The sequence below is a fragment of the Protomyctophum bolini genome (genome assembly GCF_963924005.1).
Source record: "Protomyctophum bolini genome assembly, chromosome: 5".
Lineage (NCBI taxonomy): Eukaryota > Metazoa > Chordata > Actinopteri > Myctophiformes > Myctophidae > Protomyctophum > Protomyctophum bolini.
In genome coordinates, this window is record NC_137866.1 from 28381790 (window position 1) to 28400210 (window position 18421).

Here is an 18421-nt window from a genome sequence, read left to right on the forward strand (position 1 = left end):
GCCAGTGTCGAAGTGTCCTTGAGCAAGTCACTGAACCCCTAATTGCTCCCGATGTGCTGATTGGTGCCTTGCATGGTTTCCGCCGCCAACGGTGTATGAATGTGTGTGAATGGGTGAATGTAATGCACAATCTATGTAAAGCGCCTTGGTTAAAGGCTCTATATAAATGCACCATTTACCATTTTAATTACCATTATGCAATACAGTATCACTGTTCAATAATCATAAATAATCAAGGCAAAAGTCACTAATAATGGTGATATTGATTTGAAGTCATGAGTCCCAGCCCTAGATCATACATGTATCTGATAACCTTCGTCGTCTCAGATGCTCCTTTGAAAAAAGCTAATTTGTTTGTAACAGCTTATCTGCCTATCAATGTCTTATACTGTATGTGCATTTGGACTAAAGTGTTTGTCACCAACTGCAGCTAAAGGTTTTCCCCTGCTGTATGAGTCCTCATGTGTCTTCTTAGAAGACACGGCACTCTGTACTCAACCCGAAGACGGAACCATGCTCTAGCTAGCCTGAAGGGATGCGACGCTCTGATTGGTTCAGAAAAACACAGCCTTCCGTTTCAGACTGAAACTTTGAAAGAAAATGCCCAAAAAGCCATTTGCTTCCCATCTTTATTTATCTGAATAAAATCCTGAGTGAAATCATATTTATTTGTCATATCTAAAATTATTGGTTGGAAAGCAAGAATAAGAAAAACAACACTGTAGGCCTAGTTATTACCTGGTAAATGTAAGTAGGCTATATACTTATGAGACATCATGGCTTTGCCATCAAAATAGCATAAATCAATATTAAAACATTGTTTATGACCTCATGTATTTGCCTTGTAGGTGCTGCTGAGTTCATTCTACTGTCCCATGCTTCCTTGCTGCTATAGCCCGTACATTTTATAGCCTCATAAAAAGAATTGTGCATAACATGTTTTCTGTATTCTGAAAACTGCTGGTTTTAGTATACGATAGTTCAGTAACTTCAGTTGGTGATACAAGCATGACATTTGGCACGGATGACCTTCATATGACCCTAATTGATAATCAACGGCAACACACAATTCCAACATTTTCAAGATGGCCCACCAGTTTTCAAAATGGCTGCAACTGTACCTACGTGTTGGGACTATATCACTTTGCTGGGGCTGTATCTTAATATCCTAATAATCTTTATCTAGTCTAATTTATGTAGCCTAATATTTATGTAATCTTTGATCTTTGAAATGACATAATCTGATTAATCCACAGTTGGTGATAATTGTCAAGATGGCCACGTTATATGACTGCAACTGCAATCTTGGAAATGTAGGAATTCTATACGTGGCCCGAGGTCGATTATCAATTAGGGTCATATGAAGGTAATCTGTGCCAATTCAATTTCATGCTTAAATCACCAACTGAACTGTCATGTCAATTTCCCACCGGACTATTTTCAGTATTTTGTCATATGTGCATTTATTTTATTTGTATTAGGCATACAAAAATGTATTCTATATGTTCCAATGTTCAACGGCAAAAACACAATTAAATCGTTAATCACAATAATTTGTGTGACAATTAATGGTCAACTTAAATTTGTTATCTTGACAGCTCTAGTGGCAACACCCTAGGGGGGGGGTGTACATATGTTCCCCAGGTTCTACAGTATGTTATCCCAGTTTTCCCACCCTGCAAAAAAGATTATTTGTTCCCCACTTACAACAATAAACCTAACCCTAACCCCTAATCGCCCTAAACCTAAGGTAAGTGGGGAACATAACCTGTGGGACATCATCAGTGCCCATACCCGAGGCGGGGTTGGCGAACTTGGCGAAAAGGCCTTTCTGTGTGGAGTTTGCATGTTCTCCCCATGTGTCTCCTGCGTGATTTCTTTCTACGTCCGAGACATGACAAGAACCTAGGAATGACCCCTCAGGACTTTTTGATTAATGTGTCATCCATGTAAAAAACATGAAAAGCCAAAGCAAAGAGATAAGCGATCCTCCAAACATAATATGCATTATAGATAATTAAAAAACAAAAAAATGCCTTGTTTTTGTTAAGATATTTACTTTGAAGAAAATACCTTCAAAAGGTAACAACACAACATGTAGTGGGTAAACGTTCTCAGCAAGAGACATTTTCCATTAGTAGAATAATAACACACAATTAGCCCTTTGCTAAGCCAAACCTACTCTGCGATGGCTATCTGTCCTTTTCAGTCATTGAGATGCATGTTAAATGCCGGGATTTCAGTAGCAAGAGCTTCAAAATATCTTCTAAATCTAGTCAACCAGCCCTGCAATAGGCTATTGCACTGGACAAATGTGCATGACATTATTTCAATAAACTGGAAATACAAGGAAATTGAGTGACTCAATCAACTCCAACAGGACTTTTCATGTAAGGCATGGTAAGACTATGGTGATTAGAGTTTAAATGACCCAAATGAAAAAAGGAAAAAAAAGGCTTGTCTACGATGAAACACGAGAAATCCCCAGTCATTCAGACAGAAAGTCAGTTCCGTCCCATAAAGAATTACCCAGTCATTCAGACTGAACAAGAAACTCATTTCCGTCCCATGCCGCAGCCCACTCAACATCGCCAACGTCATCAACACTCTGTGTGGTTGAAGACAAAAGCAAAGCACGCTTCCGGGCCAGTACGGAACGCACACTTCTGAATCCGGGGACGCACGTTTCACCCGCAGCATCTCCGACGACCTCGTCGTAGATCCTTTTAAGGGACTTTGACGGGTCTGTTTCGATCGCCCGAGTCATCCTCTGCACAATGGCAGAGGCCGAAATAACATCGCTGTCGTCTCCGTGGTTGTGTTCTGGCACGTGTAAAACGGTGATATCTGGATCGTCTTCGTCCATGTTGAACGCAGAGGTTTGCATGAACACGCCGCAGGTCTTCCTCCAACAGCGCCAGAAGATTTTGGTACCCTTTGTTTTATTTCTTTGGTAGCGGTATCCGTCATGTACCAGAATCCTGCCTCTTCGATTGCCCGGCAGTAGCCTGGCTGTAATCACAATGTTTACACAATCAGAAAAACAATAGCATTAATAATATATGTCAACAATATAAATATATCAACAATATTAAAAAAAAATACTAATATAGGCTGACAACAATATTAATATTAAAGGACCACTTCACCACTTTTCAACTTATCTTAATATAATTGGTCCTAATGTTCATGATAAAACAAATTTTCCCTACTAAGTCTGTCTCCGTTCAGAAACCCGTCCACCCGAGACATCATCGTTAGGCTGTACGATGGCTTCCATTAGGCAGCAAATTGCAACTTTTCAGGAATAGAAAGCCTGCAGTTTCTATGAGCTTGGATTCCCCATGGATGATGTCACTGGTGGATGGGTTTCTGAACTGCCCACAGCCCTCCTATGAGACACAGAGTAGTAACTGTGCCATTTTATCATGAACGTTAGTGAGGACCAATTATATGAAGGATGGTTGAAAAGCGGTAAAGTGGTCCTTGAAATGTTCCTATGGAATTAATTGAATATGAAGGACCCCAATGGAAAAAAGCAATAGGCGTTCTTGGGGTTATAAATCCTCTTAGCAGACCTTGTATTGAACTGTACTTTCCTATGCTTCTTTCAGTGAAAACTGTTAAAAGTATTCAATCAATCATTCTGATTCAATCAGGCGAACTCTAGGCCTGTAAACGTGATTGAAACAAATACGTAGCCTAGAAGAGTGGTTTTCAACCCTTTTCCTTACAAGGCCCATTATGTATTCTGCATTTGAGCCACGGACCATCATTTGATGACATTTAGCCTCTCAGACCCAAAACATAGAATACATTGTTGTTGAATAAGATTTTGTCCACACTTCCATGCTCTCATTAGAAGAGATAACAGGCAAACATAACAGCTCTTATACATTCTCAAATTGTGTAGACTTGTAAATTAAGTAATGCCGTTTTTAACGATAAATGAAATCAAATGGACTCGTATGGGTCCATTTGGTTTCTTTGTACACTCTCAAGAGTTAAAGATTTAATTTGGTCCATTTGGTTACCGACTCCATCATTTAGCTGGGGACCACCTGGAACCCTCTCAAGGACCACTGGTTGAAAACCACTGGCCTAGAAGATAGTCCATTAATTATTATTATATACCTTACCCGTTCTGAATATATGAACACCAAATTATGTACGGTGTGGGTAATGCAATGTAATAGATCACATTACTGATTGGGAGGGAATTGTCCTGTCTCGCTATAGCACATATAGGTTACGATATCGCAAACATAGCGGATTTATCCCCCAAAAAGCATGTTTTTTTTAAACATTTAAAGATTCTGCATTTTCGGCGCCCCCTATGGATGAAAATGGAATTGCTTTGGGCTCTCTGTTGATTAATTAAACCACCCTCAACATGTGAATGAAATATGGGGTGGATTGGACATTCCGTTGGTAATTTGCGTAAGTATTTGTCAAACAGGCCTCCGATTCCAGCCGAACGATAAGTTTTTTGTGAGATTTGCACAAAAGCTGTAGGTGGAAGAGCAAATAGTGTGTTTTGAAAATGGCGGAAAGTGCAAATGGGCGCAGTCTATATGGGGAGATGCGCCATGACCCAAGGAATCCAGGGCAAGTGAAGTTTTGATTTTCCGACCTATACGGTTCAAGAGTTATAAGGCAAAATGTAATGTGGGCTGTTATAGCGCCACCATGAGGCCGACTGATGTAATTATTCATTAAATTCATTTTAAGAATTATTATGAACCTCCCCTCCAAGTATTGTAACTCTGATGGTTTCTGAGAGAAAAATACTTGATGTGAGTTTTCGCATTTTCCCATGTAAATTATTAATCAATAATTTGTTGAAAAAGGGCTTCGTTAAGACTACCTCCGTAATATTATGGTCAATGCCTGTGTGAAAAGTCGGAGCGATTGGTGCAGGCAGTGAGGAGCAACGACAGTGTTTCAGAAATTAATTCACTCACTCAGACATTGAGTGAATTATAGTATTATGATGATGATGATTGTTGTTGTTAATATTATTGTTAAACACTTCTAATGCCCAGGACGTCCACACACTTCTAAGGACGCGTGGGGACATCAACACATTGACTGCCAAGTACAACATAGCTCGTCTTTTAATGTTTTATTGCGACCATAGGTTGCAGATTACTATGTAAACTTGCAAAACCTGTCTGTCCGTCATTTGGTTGTCATTCCATCACGCCATGTGACATCACGCCTTGTGACATCACGACTCATGAAACGTCACACCACCATATATAGACGGCAGTTCATTGCGCCTCGTGACATCACGCCTTGTTACACCACCAAATATGGCTGTCAGTTCATCACGCCTCGTGACACGCTCCATATATATGGAGACGCCATATATAAAGATCACGACACTGACCACATCAAACCCTGGATAGCTATACATGGAGAACACTGGATCATCACCTAGATCTGTATATATGGCGCTGACCTGTTCTGACAATCCATGTGTTGATCCTCCCCCACCCGTCCTTCCTCTTCGATGTCTCCCTTCTGACTGGTATCTGTCCATTCAAATTCTAGACGGGCCCGCCCCAAAGTTATTACTGAGAAGCGCCCGGCAATCTGCGAAAACGAAAGTTAAACGAAATTTAAGGCCCGGCCATACCTGGCCATCAAACCCTGTACACACAAGACACTGCCCCCGCTGCCACCCTTAGTTCTCCATATATGGAGCTGACCTGTTCTTACATTCCATATGTTGATCGGACCTCATCAAACCCTGTAGACTCAAGACACACTCCATATAATTTATGGCCAGACCTCATAAAATCCTGTACACTCAAGACACTGCCCCCCTTAGATCTCCAAATCTATGTTAGCCTGGGCTGAAGTATTGTTACTGCCATTTAGCCATGTATGAGTTAAGGCCATATATGGAGCTGACCTGTTCTGACATTCCATATGTTGATCTGACCTCATCAAACCCTGTACACTCAAGACACGCTCCATATATGGCCAGTACAGAATTTATTCCATATTATGTTGATCTGACCCCCCTTGACAAAGCTCCAGCGCTCCCCCAGCAGTCTGCCGTCACCCAGGTGGATGCATGCGCGTGACGTCACTTCTCGCCCTCAGGGCGTCTTACTGGTATTGATTCAGTTTGAGATTGCGCTATATTACTGTCTATTACAGAAACATCATCAACACTCTGTGAGGTTGGAACGCACGCTGCTGTACAACTCTGGACCTGGACAACTGACACCTGGACAACTGGGCACCTGGACGAGTGGGCACTGGACAACACGGCCCGAACCTCGAGTGAGCCTAATTAATAATCAACCTCGGGCCACGCACAATTCCAACATTTTCAAGATGGCCCGCCAGTTTGTGGCTGCAACTGGACCTATGTTTTGGACAATATCACTTTGCTGGGACTGAAAAACTTTTCCCCCAACTTTTGATATATATAAACAACATGAAAAGACAAAGCAAAGAGAAAGTAGACTCTCATACTGTACATGATCCTCCAAAAATAATATGCATTATAATTTATAGATAGGGGTGCACGATTATGAAATTATGACCGATATCAGATCTCCGATTATTTGCAGGGTCATATCTGCCGATACCGAGGCCCTATATGGGCTTGGCCCAAAGCCAATTAATAAAGTATTCAATCAATCAATAAATAGCATATACCCTTTTCCAAGTGTCTGTTTTCACAACTACTGAATGAGTAGAGAAATTAAATGTAGAAGTTTTAATTTTCATTATCGATTGCTGATGTAAACCGATTAAATAATCTGTATTACTTTGAGACCGTTCCGATACCGATATGGCATTTTTATGGCCGATATGGCCAATTCCGTTTATGCTACAGATTAATCGTGCATCTTTAATTATAGATAATAAAAAGAATACAAAAAAAACGGCCTTGTTTTTGTTATATTTTTACTTGGAACAAAATACCTTCAAAAGATAAATCAACGGAACAGTAGTGGGTAGTTGTTATGAGCAGGAGACATTTCCCATTAACACCCCGAATGCCCCAGCCATTTGCAGCTTCAGAGTCTATATTTCAATGTTGTTCCACGCCATTGTGGAAGTAGCTAGATGTAGCCAAACCACCCCAGAGGGGATCGACAACAACGGGAAGTACGATTACTTCTAACGCGACGGGCCGTCAAAAACATAGCATCTTTAGCATGGAAGCATTGATTTAGATCAAGAGTTATTCACGTTTACCCGACTGTTAATCCAGTCGCAGTGTGCCGCGGGTTTGACTCCCTAGCCCGACACGGCCTTTACTGCATGTCTTCCCCCATCTCTCTCCCGTTTCCTGTCAGCCTACTGTCTGTCCCTTCAAAAAACCAATAAAAGGCGTAAGCGGCAAAAAAATGTCTTTAAGAGTTATTCACGTTTTAAGATTTTTCCACTAAAATGGAGAGGGACAACTTTGGATGACATCCCGACCGGAAATGACATCGAATATTGCCCAATCGACGCTCCCAGCCTGTAGAGCGGTGCTCTCTGTTGCTATGGTGCTAATGTTCCGTCTTTTGATTAATCTCCGTCCTTTTGCCGCTCGGAGTGTTAACAGAAAAAGAACGAGAATCTTGACACAATTATGCTGTTTGAGGAACAATAAAATGGTTTCTTTGACACCAGTAATGTTGTTCCTAAGCTCCATCGCCCCTCGATTACAAAATATTATTTGAGTTTAAATGACCCAAAAGAAGAAAGAAAAGGCTCGTCTACGATGAGGCCCTTTGCAACACATTCAGACAGAAAGTCAGTTCCGTCCCATAAAGAATTCCCCAGTCATTCAGACTGAACAAGAAACTCAGTTCCATTCCATAAAGAATTACCCAGTCATTCAGACTGAACAAGAAACTCAGTTCCGTCCCATGCCGCAGCCCACTCAACAACGCCAACGTCATCAACACTCTGTGTGGTTGAAGACAAAAGCAAAGCACGCTTCCGGGCCAGTACGGAACGCACGCTTCTGTATCCGGGGATGTACGTTTCACTCGCAGCATCTCCGACGACCTCGTCATAGACCCTCTTAAGGGACTTTGTCGGGTCCGTTTCAATCGCCCGAGTCATCCTCTGCACAATGTCAGAGGCCGAAATAATATCGCCATCATTTCCGTGGTTGTGTTCAGGCACGTGTAAAATGGTGATATCTGGATCGTCTTCGTCCATGTTGAACGCAGAGGTTTGCATGAAGACAGCGCAGGTCTTCCTCCAACAGCGCCAGAAGATTTTGGTACCTCTTGTTAAATTTCTTTGGTAGCGGTATCCATCATGTACCAGAATCCTGCCTCTCCCTTTGCCCGGCTGTAGCCTGGCTGTAATCACAATCATTAATCAGAATAATAATAGCATTAATAACAATATCAACAATAATAAGATATTACTAATATAGGCCAACAACAATAATAATAATTAAAGCTGCAAGCAGCAATGACCGGGCCCTCACACATCTGTGCACGTTACGGGCAAATGTCAACCAATCAGAACTGGGAGCAGCACTAAGTAACTGTAATGAAGGACAAGGACTTTCAACTGAGCCCAATGGGGCGACTCAAAACTCTCTACAACAAACTGTCCAAAGGTTATGGCAAATGATGGAAGCTATGACATATCGACCAATCGGAAGAGGACTTTCAATCGAATCAAGTGATGTTTCTCAAAAGTCTGTACGACTGTTGAAAAGTTATGGGACAAAATAGGATCTATCAAATATCAACCAATTAGAAGAGAGGCTAGGCTAAGGTACACCAATGAAGGTCAACGACTTTGAATCAAGTCCAATAACACCACCCACAAGTCTGTATGACCGTTGAAAGGTTATAGGAAAAAATAGGAACTATCAAATATCGACCAATCAGAAGAGGGGGCAGAGCTAAGTTACACCAATCAAGGTCAAGGACTCTGAACCAAGTTGAATGACACCACCACCCAAAGTCTGTACAACAAGAAGTTCAATACTTCAAGAACATGATCTTGTAGATGTGCTATTTTAACTTTCCATCGTTAAAGTATTTTGTGCACGCTGAGCGAGTTTGATTTGGAACCGACTAACTGACCATAGTGCCAGGAGCAGTTTGTTAAAGTGTGACACATGAAAATGGCATGAATTGCTACAAAACACCACAATACATAAAAAATGGCTGACTTCCTGTCAGGGGCGGCCTTAAAGGTGTAGTGAAACGGAAATGGTGAACAACATGAAAATGGTGTTTCAACATGAAACGCCGGTCTGAAGTTTCTGAACTAATCAGAGTGTCGCATCCCATCAGGCGATGGGACGGTAGCTAGGGACGGTGGCTAATGCTATGCGCAACAGCGTGGTGTTGTTTGTTTATAAATCAGACGGTCGCCCAGCACAACCAGTTTACTGTTATGTGGCTTATTTCTACCCTATAATGTTTTCAGAAACATATTTTAGCGTGATGATTAAGTTGAAACCGAGTAATACACTGTCTGAATGTTATTGAATGGGAATAAAAACGGAGGATTTCTTCAATCAGTAGCAGCTGTGTTGGACGATTGCGCAGATATGGGGAATTAAACGTGTGAGCTTCATTTTTATTGGCTTTTATCGATGTGTAACTCTACACGTCATCACGCAGCACGTTTTCGTTTTAATAAATAAATAATACAATCGTTTTTATGGACTTTTGATATAAAAACACACAGAAATGAGAATTTCCCAATTTTTTTGGCATCCATTGTTAGGTATTCCCATATGATGACCACGGATATGGTCTAAAAGTGTGAAAAACGTCTTTTTCATTTCACTACGCCTTTAAGGTTCGGGAGGTGCCGTTCATGACGTCATAAGTTGAATAATTAATAATTATATAAAAATAAAAAAAAGCATACAAAGCACAGCCAAGTAGAAAAATACACAAAAGCAGCTTGATTAAACAATTTGACTTTGTCTTGAAATTACTGTAGGTATAACTGGGATGATGCAATCGCAACTCTCAGCGCTGCTAGTGCAGTGAGTGCACACACTGGGAAGTGGGAACAATTACAAACAACACAGGTCAACGTGTCATGACAGTGATTATTAGCTGCTACCAAGTGGTAAGTGGACATATAGGATCAGGCCGAATAATTGACAAGGCTGATTGGAAGGCTGCGATGCAATGCAATTCTTTTTAGGCCCCTGGAGGCTTGAGGCCCGTTTCAATTGAAACGATTGAAACATATATAAGGACACCACTGCTTCCCGTTAGGTTTAGGTCATGGCGACATGATACAGGTGTGTACCAATTTGCATGTATACGAAACGTATTGTGGGGCTTCAAGCACAAACCTTTGTATGGGCCGCAATTGAGTCATTAGGCCACGCCCTCTTTTGAGACAATTAAAATACATAATTTTCCGCCACTTGTGATGTCTGTTTCACAACTTTTAGTATGTTTGGCGCCCTCAAAAACGCGATTCATTTCGGATAAGATACATTTATTTTATTTGTTTCAATCAAGTAGACAGGCCTAGAGTTGGCCTATACTGATTGAGTGATTGATTGATTGAATATTTTTACAGTTTGCATAAAAGTACAGTTCAATACAAGGTCTGCTAAGAGGATTTAAAACCCAAGAAAGCCTATGTTTTTTCCATTGGGGTCCTTCATATTAAATTCATAGGAACATTTAAAATATGCATTCACCTTTCACCAATCCTGTGTAGGCGTGAGGGCCAGCGGCCCGAACTCTAGTCTTAGATCTTCTAGTCCTCTTTAAGGGCTTCGCCGTCTGGTCCGTTTCCATCGCCTGAGTCATCCTGTGTAAAATGGCAGTGGTCGCAATGACATCGCCATCGTTTTCGTGGTTGTGTTCTGGCACGTGTAAAATGGTGATATCTGGATCGTCTTCGTCCATGTTGAACGCAGAGGTTTGCATGAAGACGCCGCAGGTCTTCCTCCAACAGCGCCAGAAGATTTTGGTACCCCTCGTTTTATTTCTTTGGTAGCGGTATCCATCATGTACCAGAATCCTGCCTCTTCGTTGGCCTGGCTGTAGCCTGGCTGTAATCACAATCATTAATTAGAATAATAATAGCATTAATAACAATAAAATAATACTAAAAGGCCTATAGGCTAACAATAATAATAATATTGACAACTAGAACTGCACTCTGCCGAGTGCATACTTGCTTGTTGCACACTACTAGTGTGCAACAAGTGGACAACAAGTAGTGGCAAGTGGCAACAAGTAGTGGCCTACTAGTGTGACACTAGTAGGCCATAAATGGCCTACTAGTGCGCAAGCAGAGCGCGCAAGTACTTTCGACCGCTACAAACCGCTACAAACTGTCAAATCTCAGTTTCTGCCTCTATGTATATGTAATTTGTAAGTTGATTAGCGGTATACTGTGGTTACTTTGCGCCCTATGCACCGTCCCAGCCTTTCCGATGCGTATGCACCGTCCCAGCAATGACTAATGACTAGACATACGTATACATATACATTATACTATATAGAGTATGTAGTTGTAATTTGATTAGCAGTATACTGGGGTTACTTGGTTCCAAAAAGTGACAGCCGTCTTTTTCAACCGTTTTTATGTATATGCAAGTCTGTGCCTGGTTTGCTGGGACCAGATACCACATTACGTCATCGTTGAGAGCTGGGACCAGAGTACATGGTGTGTATATGTATGACTAGCTCTCAGTGATGACGTAAGAGATATGGTCATCTTTGTAGTCTGGTCCCAGCAGACCAGGCACAGATTTACAAATCTCATTACAACTACATACAGAGTATGTAGTTGTAATTTGATTAGCAGTATACAGTGGTTACTTGGTTCCAAAAAGTGACAGCCAAGTTTTTTTCAACCGTTTTTATGTGTATGCAAGTCTGTGCCTGGTTTGCTGGGACCAGATACCACATTACGTCATCGTTGAGAGCTGGGACCAGAGTACATGGTGTGTATATGTAGGACTAGCTCTCAGTGATGACGTAATCCGGTCGTTTTAACGCACCCCTTAATCCCTTCAAAGGTATTCACACTTTAAGCATTACCTCCAGTAACCTTACCTCAGAGGTGACTAGATTAAGCCAGACTAAATCTAAATTTAAGATTGAGAAACATTGAGTGCTTCTAGTAAGACTAAATCTTAATTGCCCAGACTCTTCTTCAACAAAGATGGCGAAAGCAAACATTCTTTGTTCTGTACTACATACAATAGTATGGTACAAAACACTGAAGTCCTTAAACCAGAAACCTAACCTCCCACAAGGCAGCACACCTAAACCTAACCTTAACCCTCTCCCAACCCTTTACGCACCCCTCACCAACCTTAATCTGGTCTGTCTTAACGCACCCCTCACTAACCTTTGTTGGGTTATATTATTCGTCGTACGACGTGTTGCATGCTGAAAATAGCAGATTTACAAGCTCACAACGCGTCGCCTCCACCACACGGTGTGAGCTTGTAGATCAGCTATTTTCAGCACATGGAATCAGCTTTCACATGTTGGGGCTTCATTCCATATAAAGACAGAAGCAATTAAAGTAGGCAAGGATTACGAATTATGTGGCATTGCACATTGCAAAAGGATGCAGGAAGAGTGGGCACGTAAACATTGTGGGCACCTCAGTGTTAATGGCAATGTAGAGGTTGAACATGTCCATGCAGAAGCCAGGTAAGGGGGGGTGTCTCATTTCTGTTTCATATTGCCAAATGAAAATAACGATGCACTATAGGTTAATTATAAAAACTTCCATGGCATCATGCAGGTACTGTAGCTTATAAAAACACACATAATAACCTGTGTGTGTGTGTGTGTGTGTGTGTGTGTGTGTGTGTGTGTGTGTGTGTGTGTGTGTGAGTGTGAGAGAGAGAGAGAGAGATAAAATATTCCATGTTATGTGCTTAATTTAAGGCATTTATGCTTCAGCCTGAGCCAAGAAAACCTTTGATAGCCTTGGTGATAAGGTCATGTAATACCACGCTATACAAAGAAAAAGATGGTGCTGCCTAATTTGTGGTGGCGCAGGTGCCATCTCTATTAATATATACTCTAAGCTATGCATGAAGATTGTCTGTTTACAAAGTCACAGAGAGATGGGAAGCAAAGCTTGCGACTTATTACCAACCCATGATGTTTTCAGATACATCTTTTAGTGTGCTGATTAAGTTTAAAATGAGTAATACACTGTCTGGATGACATCTTCAATCAGGCGCGGAAAGTTATTATAACGGCAGTGGGTGTCCTCCCGCCCCGCCCCCCAGTGCAGGAGCGCACTCGCCTATTAGTTTGCATTGCACTATTTACGAAGCGCCCATTGTGTCAGTGGGTGCTTCAGCCCTCAAGCACCCCCGGACTCGACACCGCTGTCTTGGATTAAAAGCAGAGTAGTTATGTAATCAGAAGCAGCTGTGTTTGGAAGAGGACGCAGCAATGGGAATAAAACAGGTGAATTGAATCAAGATTAATTTGACACTCGACACATAATCACACATCACGTTTTCATTCAAGGAAGAAATTAAAATTTGACTTTTATGGGCTTTTGATATAAAAATACCCAGCTGTTCTGTGTGTTGTGTTCTGCGATGCGCACATGCGTGCGCGTGTTCACGTCGCGTCATTAAAACGCTGTGGTAGGCTACCAGTAAAAAAAAACACCATGACACCACCGAGCATGGGTCCACAAGGAACCAAAGACCTGAGTGCCGAACCGAGCCGGTTCGGGCCGAAAATATTGACTTGTCCCTATGGCAGGGTCGGTTTTTACCAAATTCCCATGGGTCTCGTTCGGGGGATCTGAAATGCAGTTAACCCATTTAGGCCAGACGAAATTTTAAAACAAATCTTCTAAATCAGTGGTATTCAATTGGCGACCCGCGGGCCGCATGAGGAGCGCCCCCTTGTGGCCCCTAGAAGAATTTAAAAAGAAAATAATAATAATTCTGGGAATAATTCTATTGAAAGTTACAGGTATGGTGTGTGCGATGTCACTGGTGGACGGGTTTCTGAACTGCCCACAGCTGGCTGTGTGTGTGTGTGTGTGTGTGTGTGTTCACTATTAAAGCCCGTTTACAGGTGTTGCCGACCAAGTTCAACTTGGCAACCTGGTACCCATCAGCACACGACCCACACTGCATCCTACATCCAGTACCACATGACAAAGAAACAGTCGCACACATCTTAAATGGTTGCAGCCACTATAAAGGACTGTACATTGCCAGACATGACCGTCTGGTGGACCTGGTCTCAGACAAGATCAGAGGAGTACAGGACAGGACAACAAGAATGTATAAACACAGCACTGTAAAAATAGACTGGTTTGATCACAATGACACGCATGTCAATTCACTACAAAATATTCCAAATACCCCAGATATTGTGTTCATCAATGAAATTAGAAAAACTGTCACTATATTTGAAATAGGCTGCCCATTTGATTTGTATATGGACACTTGTTTTACATCCAAACTTATGAAATATCAGCTTCTGGTGGAACGTATTATGGCCTTGGGATATAACTGTCAACTTATTGTCCTTGTATTTGGAAGTCTGGGCCATGTCCATAAACTTGTGCTCAGGGGTTTGCAATTGGGTGAATTGCTAAAAACAAATGCAAAAAAGCTGGCTAAATACTGTTCTGTCTCAGCTACTATGGGCAGTCTGTCTGTCTGGAGAAGGCGCTGTTTCATTTATCCCTGTGGCTTAAAAAACCCAAAACAAACATCCTGTCTAGTATATCAAGTATATAGTATGTCAACAATGTGCTATATATATTTTTTTTTCTCTCTTCTTTTCCCTCTGTGTGTTAAGCATGTGCAGCAGCTTGGTTGGACCATATAATGTATAACCTTATTCTGATCAGTGTTTGGGTCTATTCTGTATACGCCACTTGTGCAGATCCAAATAAAATAATTCAAATGTGTGTGTGTGTGTGTGTGTGTGTGTGTGTGTGTGTGTGTGTGTGTGTGTGTGTGTGTGTGTCAAATAGGTCTAGGCCATCTATTCTAAGTAGCATATACCTGTATAGACATATTATCCTGCTCATTACTGGGTGGAAATATACAAATCTGCGTGTTTGCGCACAAAATGCATTTTGAGAACCCACACATTTTCTGTGCGGCCTCCAACACACAATCATTCTACAGTTGTGGCCCCCGGCCTAATATAATTGAATACCCCTGTTCTAAATCATGACAGTTTTCTGATAACCCTATGTTTCTATGTCAAGGACCCCAAAATGATATGTAATTGGCCACCGACACCCATCTGAAAATATGTAGTTCCAGGGTCCCCCCAGAAGCAAAGATTTTATTTAAAAACTGAAAGAATATATTTTCAAAGATTTGCTGCATTTTCAAAAATAGCAGATCTACAAGCTCAACCTGCTATTGTTCACTAGCTAAAGTATAACGTAATCCTTAAAACACCAAAAGGGGTTCCCATCCAGATTCCAGAATGGGTTAACCGAAAGGACCAGTGAGGACCCTAGCTTAAAAAACGATAGATAGATAGATAGATAGATAGATAGATAGATAGATAGATAGATAGATAGATAGATAGATAGATAGATAGATAGATAGATAGATAGATAGATAGATAGATAGATAGATAGATAGATATACACACGTGCAAATACACACACACAGTCTATATTAATTATCATCATGGCGGCCACCTTGAGCGAGGTGAAACTACACATCAAGGAAAGTCAGATGGTTGGGAGTTTTGTTGTGATTGTCGACGGCTCCGGTAACAACGACGGCGTCGGTGCCGCTAAATGCACATTATGCAACCCTCCGCTCCACTGTCTTGGAAGAGCCACCCATCTACTAATCTAATATACGGCAACCTTCCCCATGTTTCTATTAGAGTAATGTTAGCTCCATAGACGCATACAAAACAGAAAAAGTAGAAAAATCACAGCACCCCATCTTTAAGGTGATAACACTTGTTTATTTGTATTTGTTTTACCTGGGAGTGTCTCTGACTCTGGAAGAGTGTAGCACATGGTCTTCCTGTGTCGACAATTACTTGACGCCAATGTTGACACAACAGCCTCTTCCTGTTCCTCTTTAATCTGTGGAGGTTCTGGGTCCTCCTGGACCGGACTCATGGGGCTCATCTCCTCATATTCAGATGAAACCTCTTCACAGAGACAGAATTACAGAAAAGAGTACCATCAGCACCACACAACTCAACTGTAGTTCAGCTACAAGCTTCTCTATGTCTTAAATGCTGTGTAAACATGTGTCTGACACATGAAGCATGAATTCATTGGCGGCCTTAGAAATCTGTTTCAAGACCAAATATGAGGCCCCCAATCTATGACATAATTATTCTACTGATACAGGCGTATTGATACAAATAGTTTTGACTGTTCAATATCATGCACAGCCATTACTCGACAATTACACAGCAACAACACATCTCCTCATCCTGTTGGCCCTTCGCAATAAAGTGTCTCCCCTTTACCTCCCAATGTTGCACATTTTACCCAGGTTATTAACAGGAAATAGGTGTAATTTAACATTGTGGGAGAGAGCAAGGCAACGAGTGAGTGAGTGAGAGAGAGAGGGCCGGAGGTTGACTGCCGTCTGGCGGTCAGTCGGAGCTTGGAGGCCCCCTAGTCCCTTTCGGCACCCTCGGCTTCCTTTTCTGAATTTTGGACGGCGGTACCCTAGGGTCCCTTGTAGGTTTTTCCACTCTCCACGCAGCTTTACATACTGTCTGTTCACGGAGACCCGCGGGGTCGCTTGAGCGTTGATGAGATGTTTCAAAGTTGCATACAACAGCTATAGGAGACAGCGGGGACATGTGCGAAAAGGCGCTAATCAGAGTTCTCTCTCCTCTCTCTTCCTTGACTTCTCAACTCATTGTACCGCCTCCCGAGCGGCGACTGGCTAGCTGCGCGTCCTAGTTACTGCCTCCGATTGGCTGACTGCATACATGCAGGATGTTTATATTGCTGTTGTGTCTTGGGAGGCGCGACATGGGAAGTGAGGAAGAGAGAATTTCAGAGAAGCCAAAACTTCAAAGAAATATTTGAACCCTACGTAAAGTTTCTGACATTTGGATGACTTTACATAGAGTCCCTATGCATCTATTCCACGCGAAATGGTATACAGACGGGGGACAGCCCTTCGGAAAAGGCCGTGCTGCGGCCTTTTGGTGGTGGTGGTGAGATGTTTCAAAAGAAGCATATATCTGCTATAGCAGACAACGGAAATGTCAGCAGAAGCCGTTAAATATTTTTAATCTTTGTTTGACCATTTTGGCTGCTGTGACATTCTCTCTTCCTTCCTTCCTTATTGACATCCCATTGTACCGCCTCCAGCACAGGGGCTGGCTAGCTGCGCTTCCCTACGTTCCTGCCTCTGATCTGCTCTGTCGCAGCTAGCCAGCTGCGTCCTATGGAGAGTGGAATAACCTACGAGGGACCCTAGGGTACCGCCGTCCAAAATTCAGAAAAGGTAGATGAGGGTCCCGAAAGGGGCTAGGAGGCCCCCCTGAGGGTGGAGGCCCGTTTCAATTGAAACTGGATTGATTGATTGAAATATGTATTAACAGTTTGCAGAATTACAGTACGTTTCAAGCACAAACTCAATACAAAGACTGTTAACTGTGAGTGGACGACCCAATTAAGCATTACACTTGTTTACAACAGGGTCCACCTTGTTTAATTAATCAAAACATTTAGAGATGTACAAATAGACACTTCTATGTAGTTAAAGAACAGAACAGGAATTCATCATAAAGGAAGCATAGCAAAGGATGCCTAAGGTTGCCTATGAGCATGATGAACCAACCTGCTCTGTATAGTCTGATGTGTGGCTGTAGAATCATTTCCAGTCGTTTGTCTTGTTTCTCCAGCAGAGTTTCTAGTGTCTCCATCTCTCTCTGGAAGAGGTTGTACATGAACTCTCCTACCGCGCTGAGGTGCTCCAACATAAACACTCTGACATTAAGCGTCACACTACAAACATCATCGCCAAGCGGTTTGTCCAAAACACACAATATCTCCTCTCCCACCGAGGTCATGTGTTCATTTATCTTCAGCCGTACAGACTCCATTTCACTCGTTGTACCTCCTTTAGGAGACATTTTCACTAACTGTAATATACTAATATAATGTGTATAGCTCTCTGTTCCTACTGCAATATTCTTATGTGCAACGGTAACGGCAAAAATAACAACAACACGCCGCCATTACTCCGTTCCACCAACACAAAGAATCGCATTTACTTCCGATGCAAGAAAACGCAGCAAAAGTTACAGTCAGACTGTTGTCTTTCGCCCCCTGGTGGTGGAGGAGGTCCAATACGTTATATTGGACCGTTGTCATGGATACCAGAGAGCGAAATGCTGTAGGCCTATTCAGACTGGCAGATGCAAAGATACAGTCTACCATTTCAGTCGAAGCCAGGCAGCGACGTGAAGATACAACAAAGATA

At 42.1% G+C, this 18421-nt stretch overlaps 1 protein-coding gene across 3 annotated transcripts; it reads right to left on the reverse strand.

Moving 5' to 3' along the window:
• Positions 1–841: 841 nt before the first annotated feature.
• LOC308315417 (uncharacterized protein) lies at positions 842–18181 on the reverse strand. Of its 3 annotated transcripts, XR_013964027.1 has the most exons (5): positions 17777–18181; positions 15942–16115; positions 10667–11023; positions 2091–3012; positions 842–2036 (listed from the first exon to the last, which is right to left on the reverse strand). XR_013964027.1 is itself a non-coding variant. In XM_080763377.1 (4 exons), the coding sequence occupies exons 1-4, from the start codon at positions 18069–18071 to the stop codon at positions 2534–2536; spliced, it is 1305 nt and encodes a 434-aa protein (XP_080619503.1). In that variant the 5' UTR covers positions 18072–18181; the 3' UTR covers positions 842–2533. The 3 variants fall into 3 exon arrangements, 2 of the variants coding, with proteins under 2 accessions (XP_080619503.1, XP_080619504.1); XM_080763377.1 differs by having other exon boundaries at positions 842–3012; XM_080763378.1 differs by lacking the exons at positions 842–2036; positions 2091–3012 and adding an exon at positions 6973–8330.
• Between the last annotated feature and the right edge of the window lie 240 nt (positions 18182–18421).

Excerpts from the sequence above, each read along its gene's own strand:
- LOC308315417 (XM_080763377.1), bottom strand. The coding sequence starts at position 18,071 with ATGTCTCCTAAAGGAGGTACAACGAGTGAAATGGAGTCTGTACGGCTG. Across the intron at positions 11,024-15,941 it reads AGAGTCAGAGACACTCCCAG|CCAGGCTACAGCCAGGCCAA; the intron begins GTAAAACAAATA and ends TTGTGATTACAG. Across the intron at positions 3,013-10,666 it reads CTACACAGGATTGGTGAAAG|CCAGGCTACTGCCGGGCAAT; the intron begins GTGAATGCATAT and ends TTGTGATTACAG.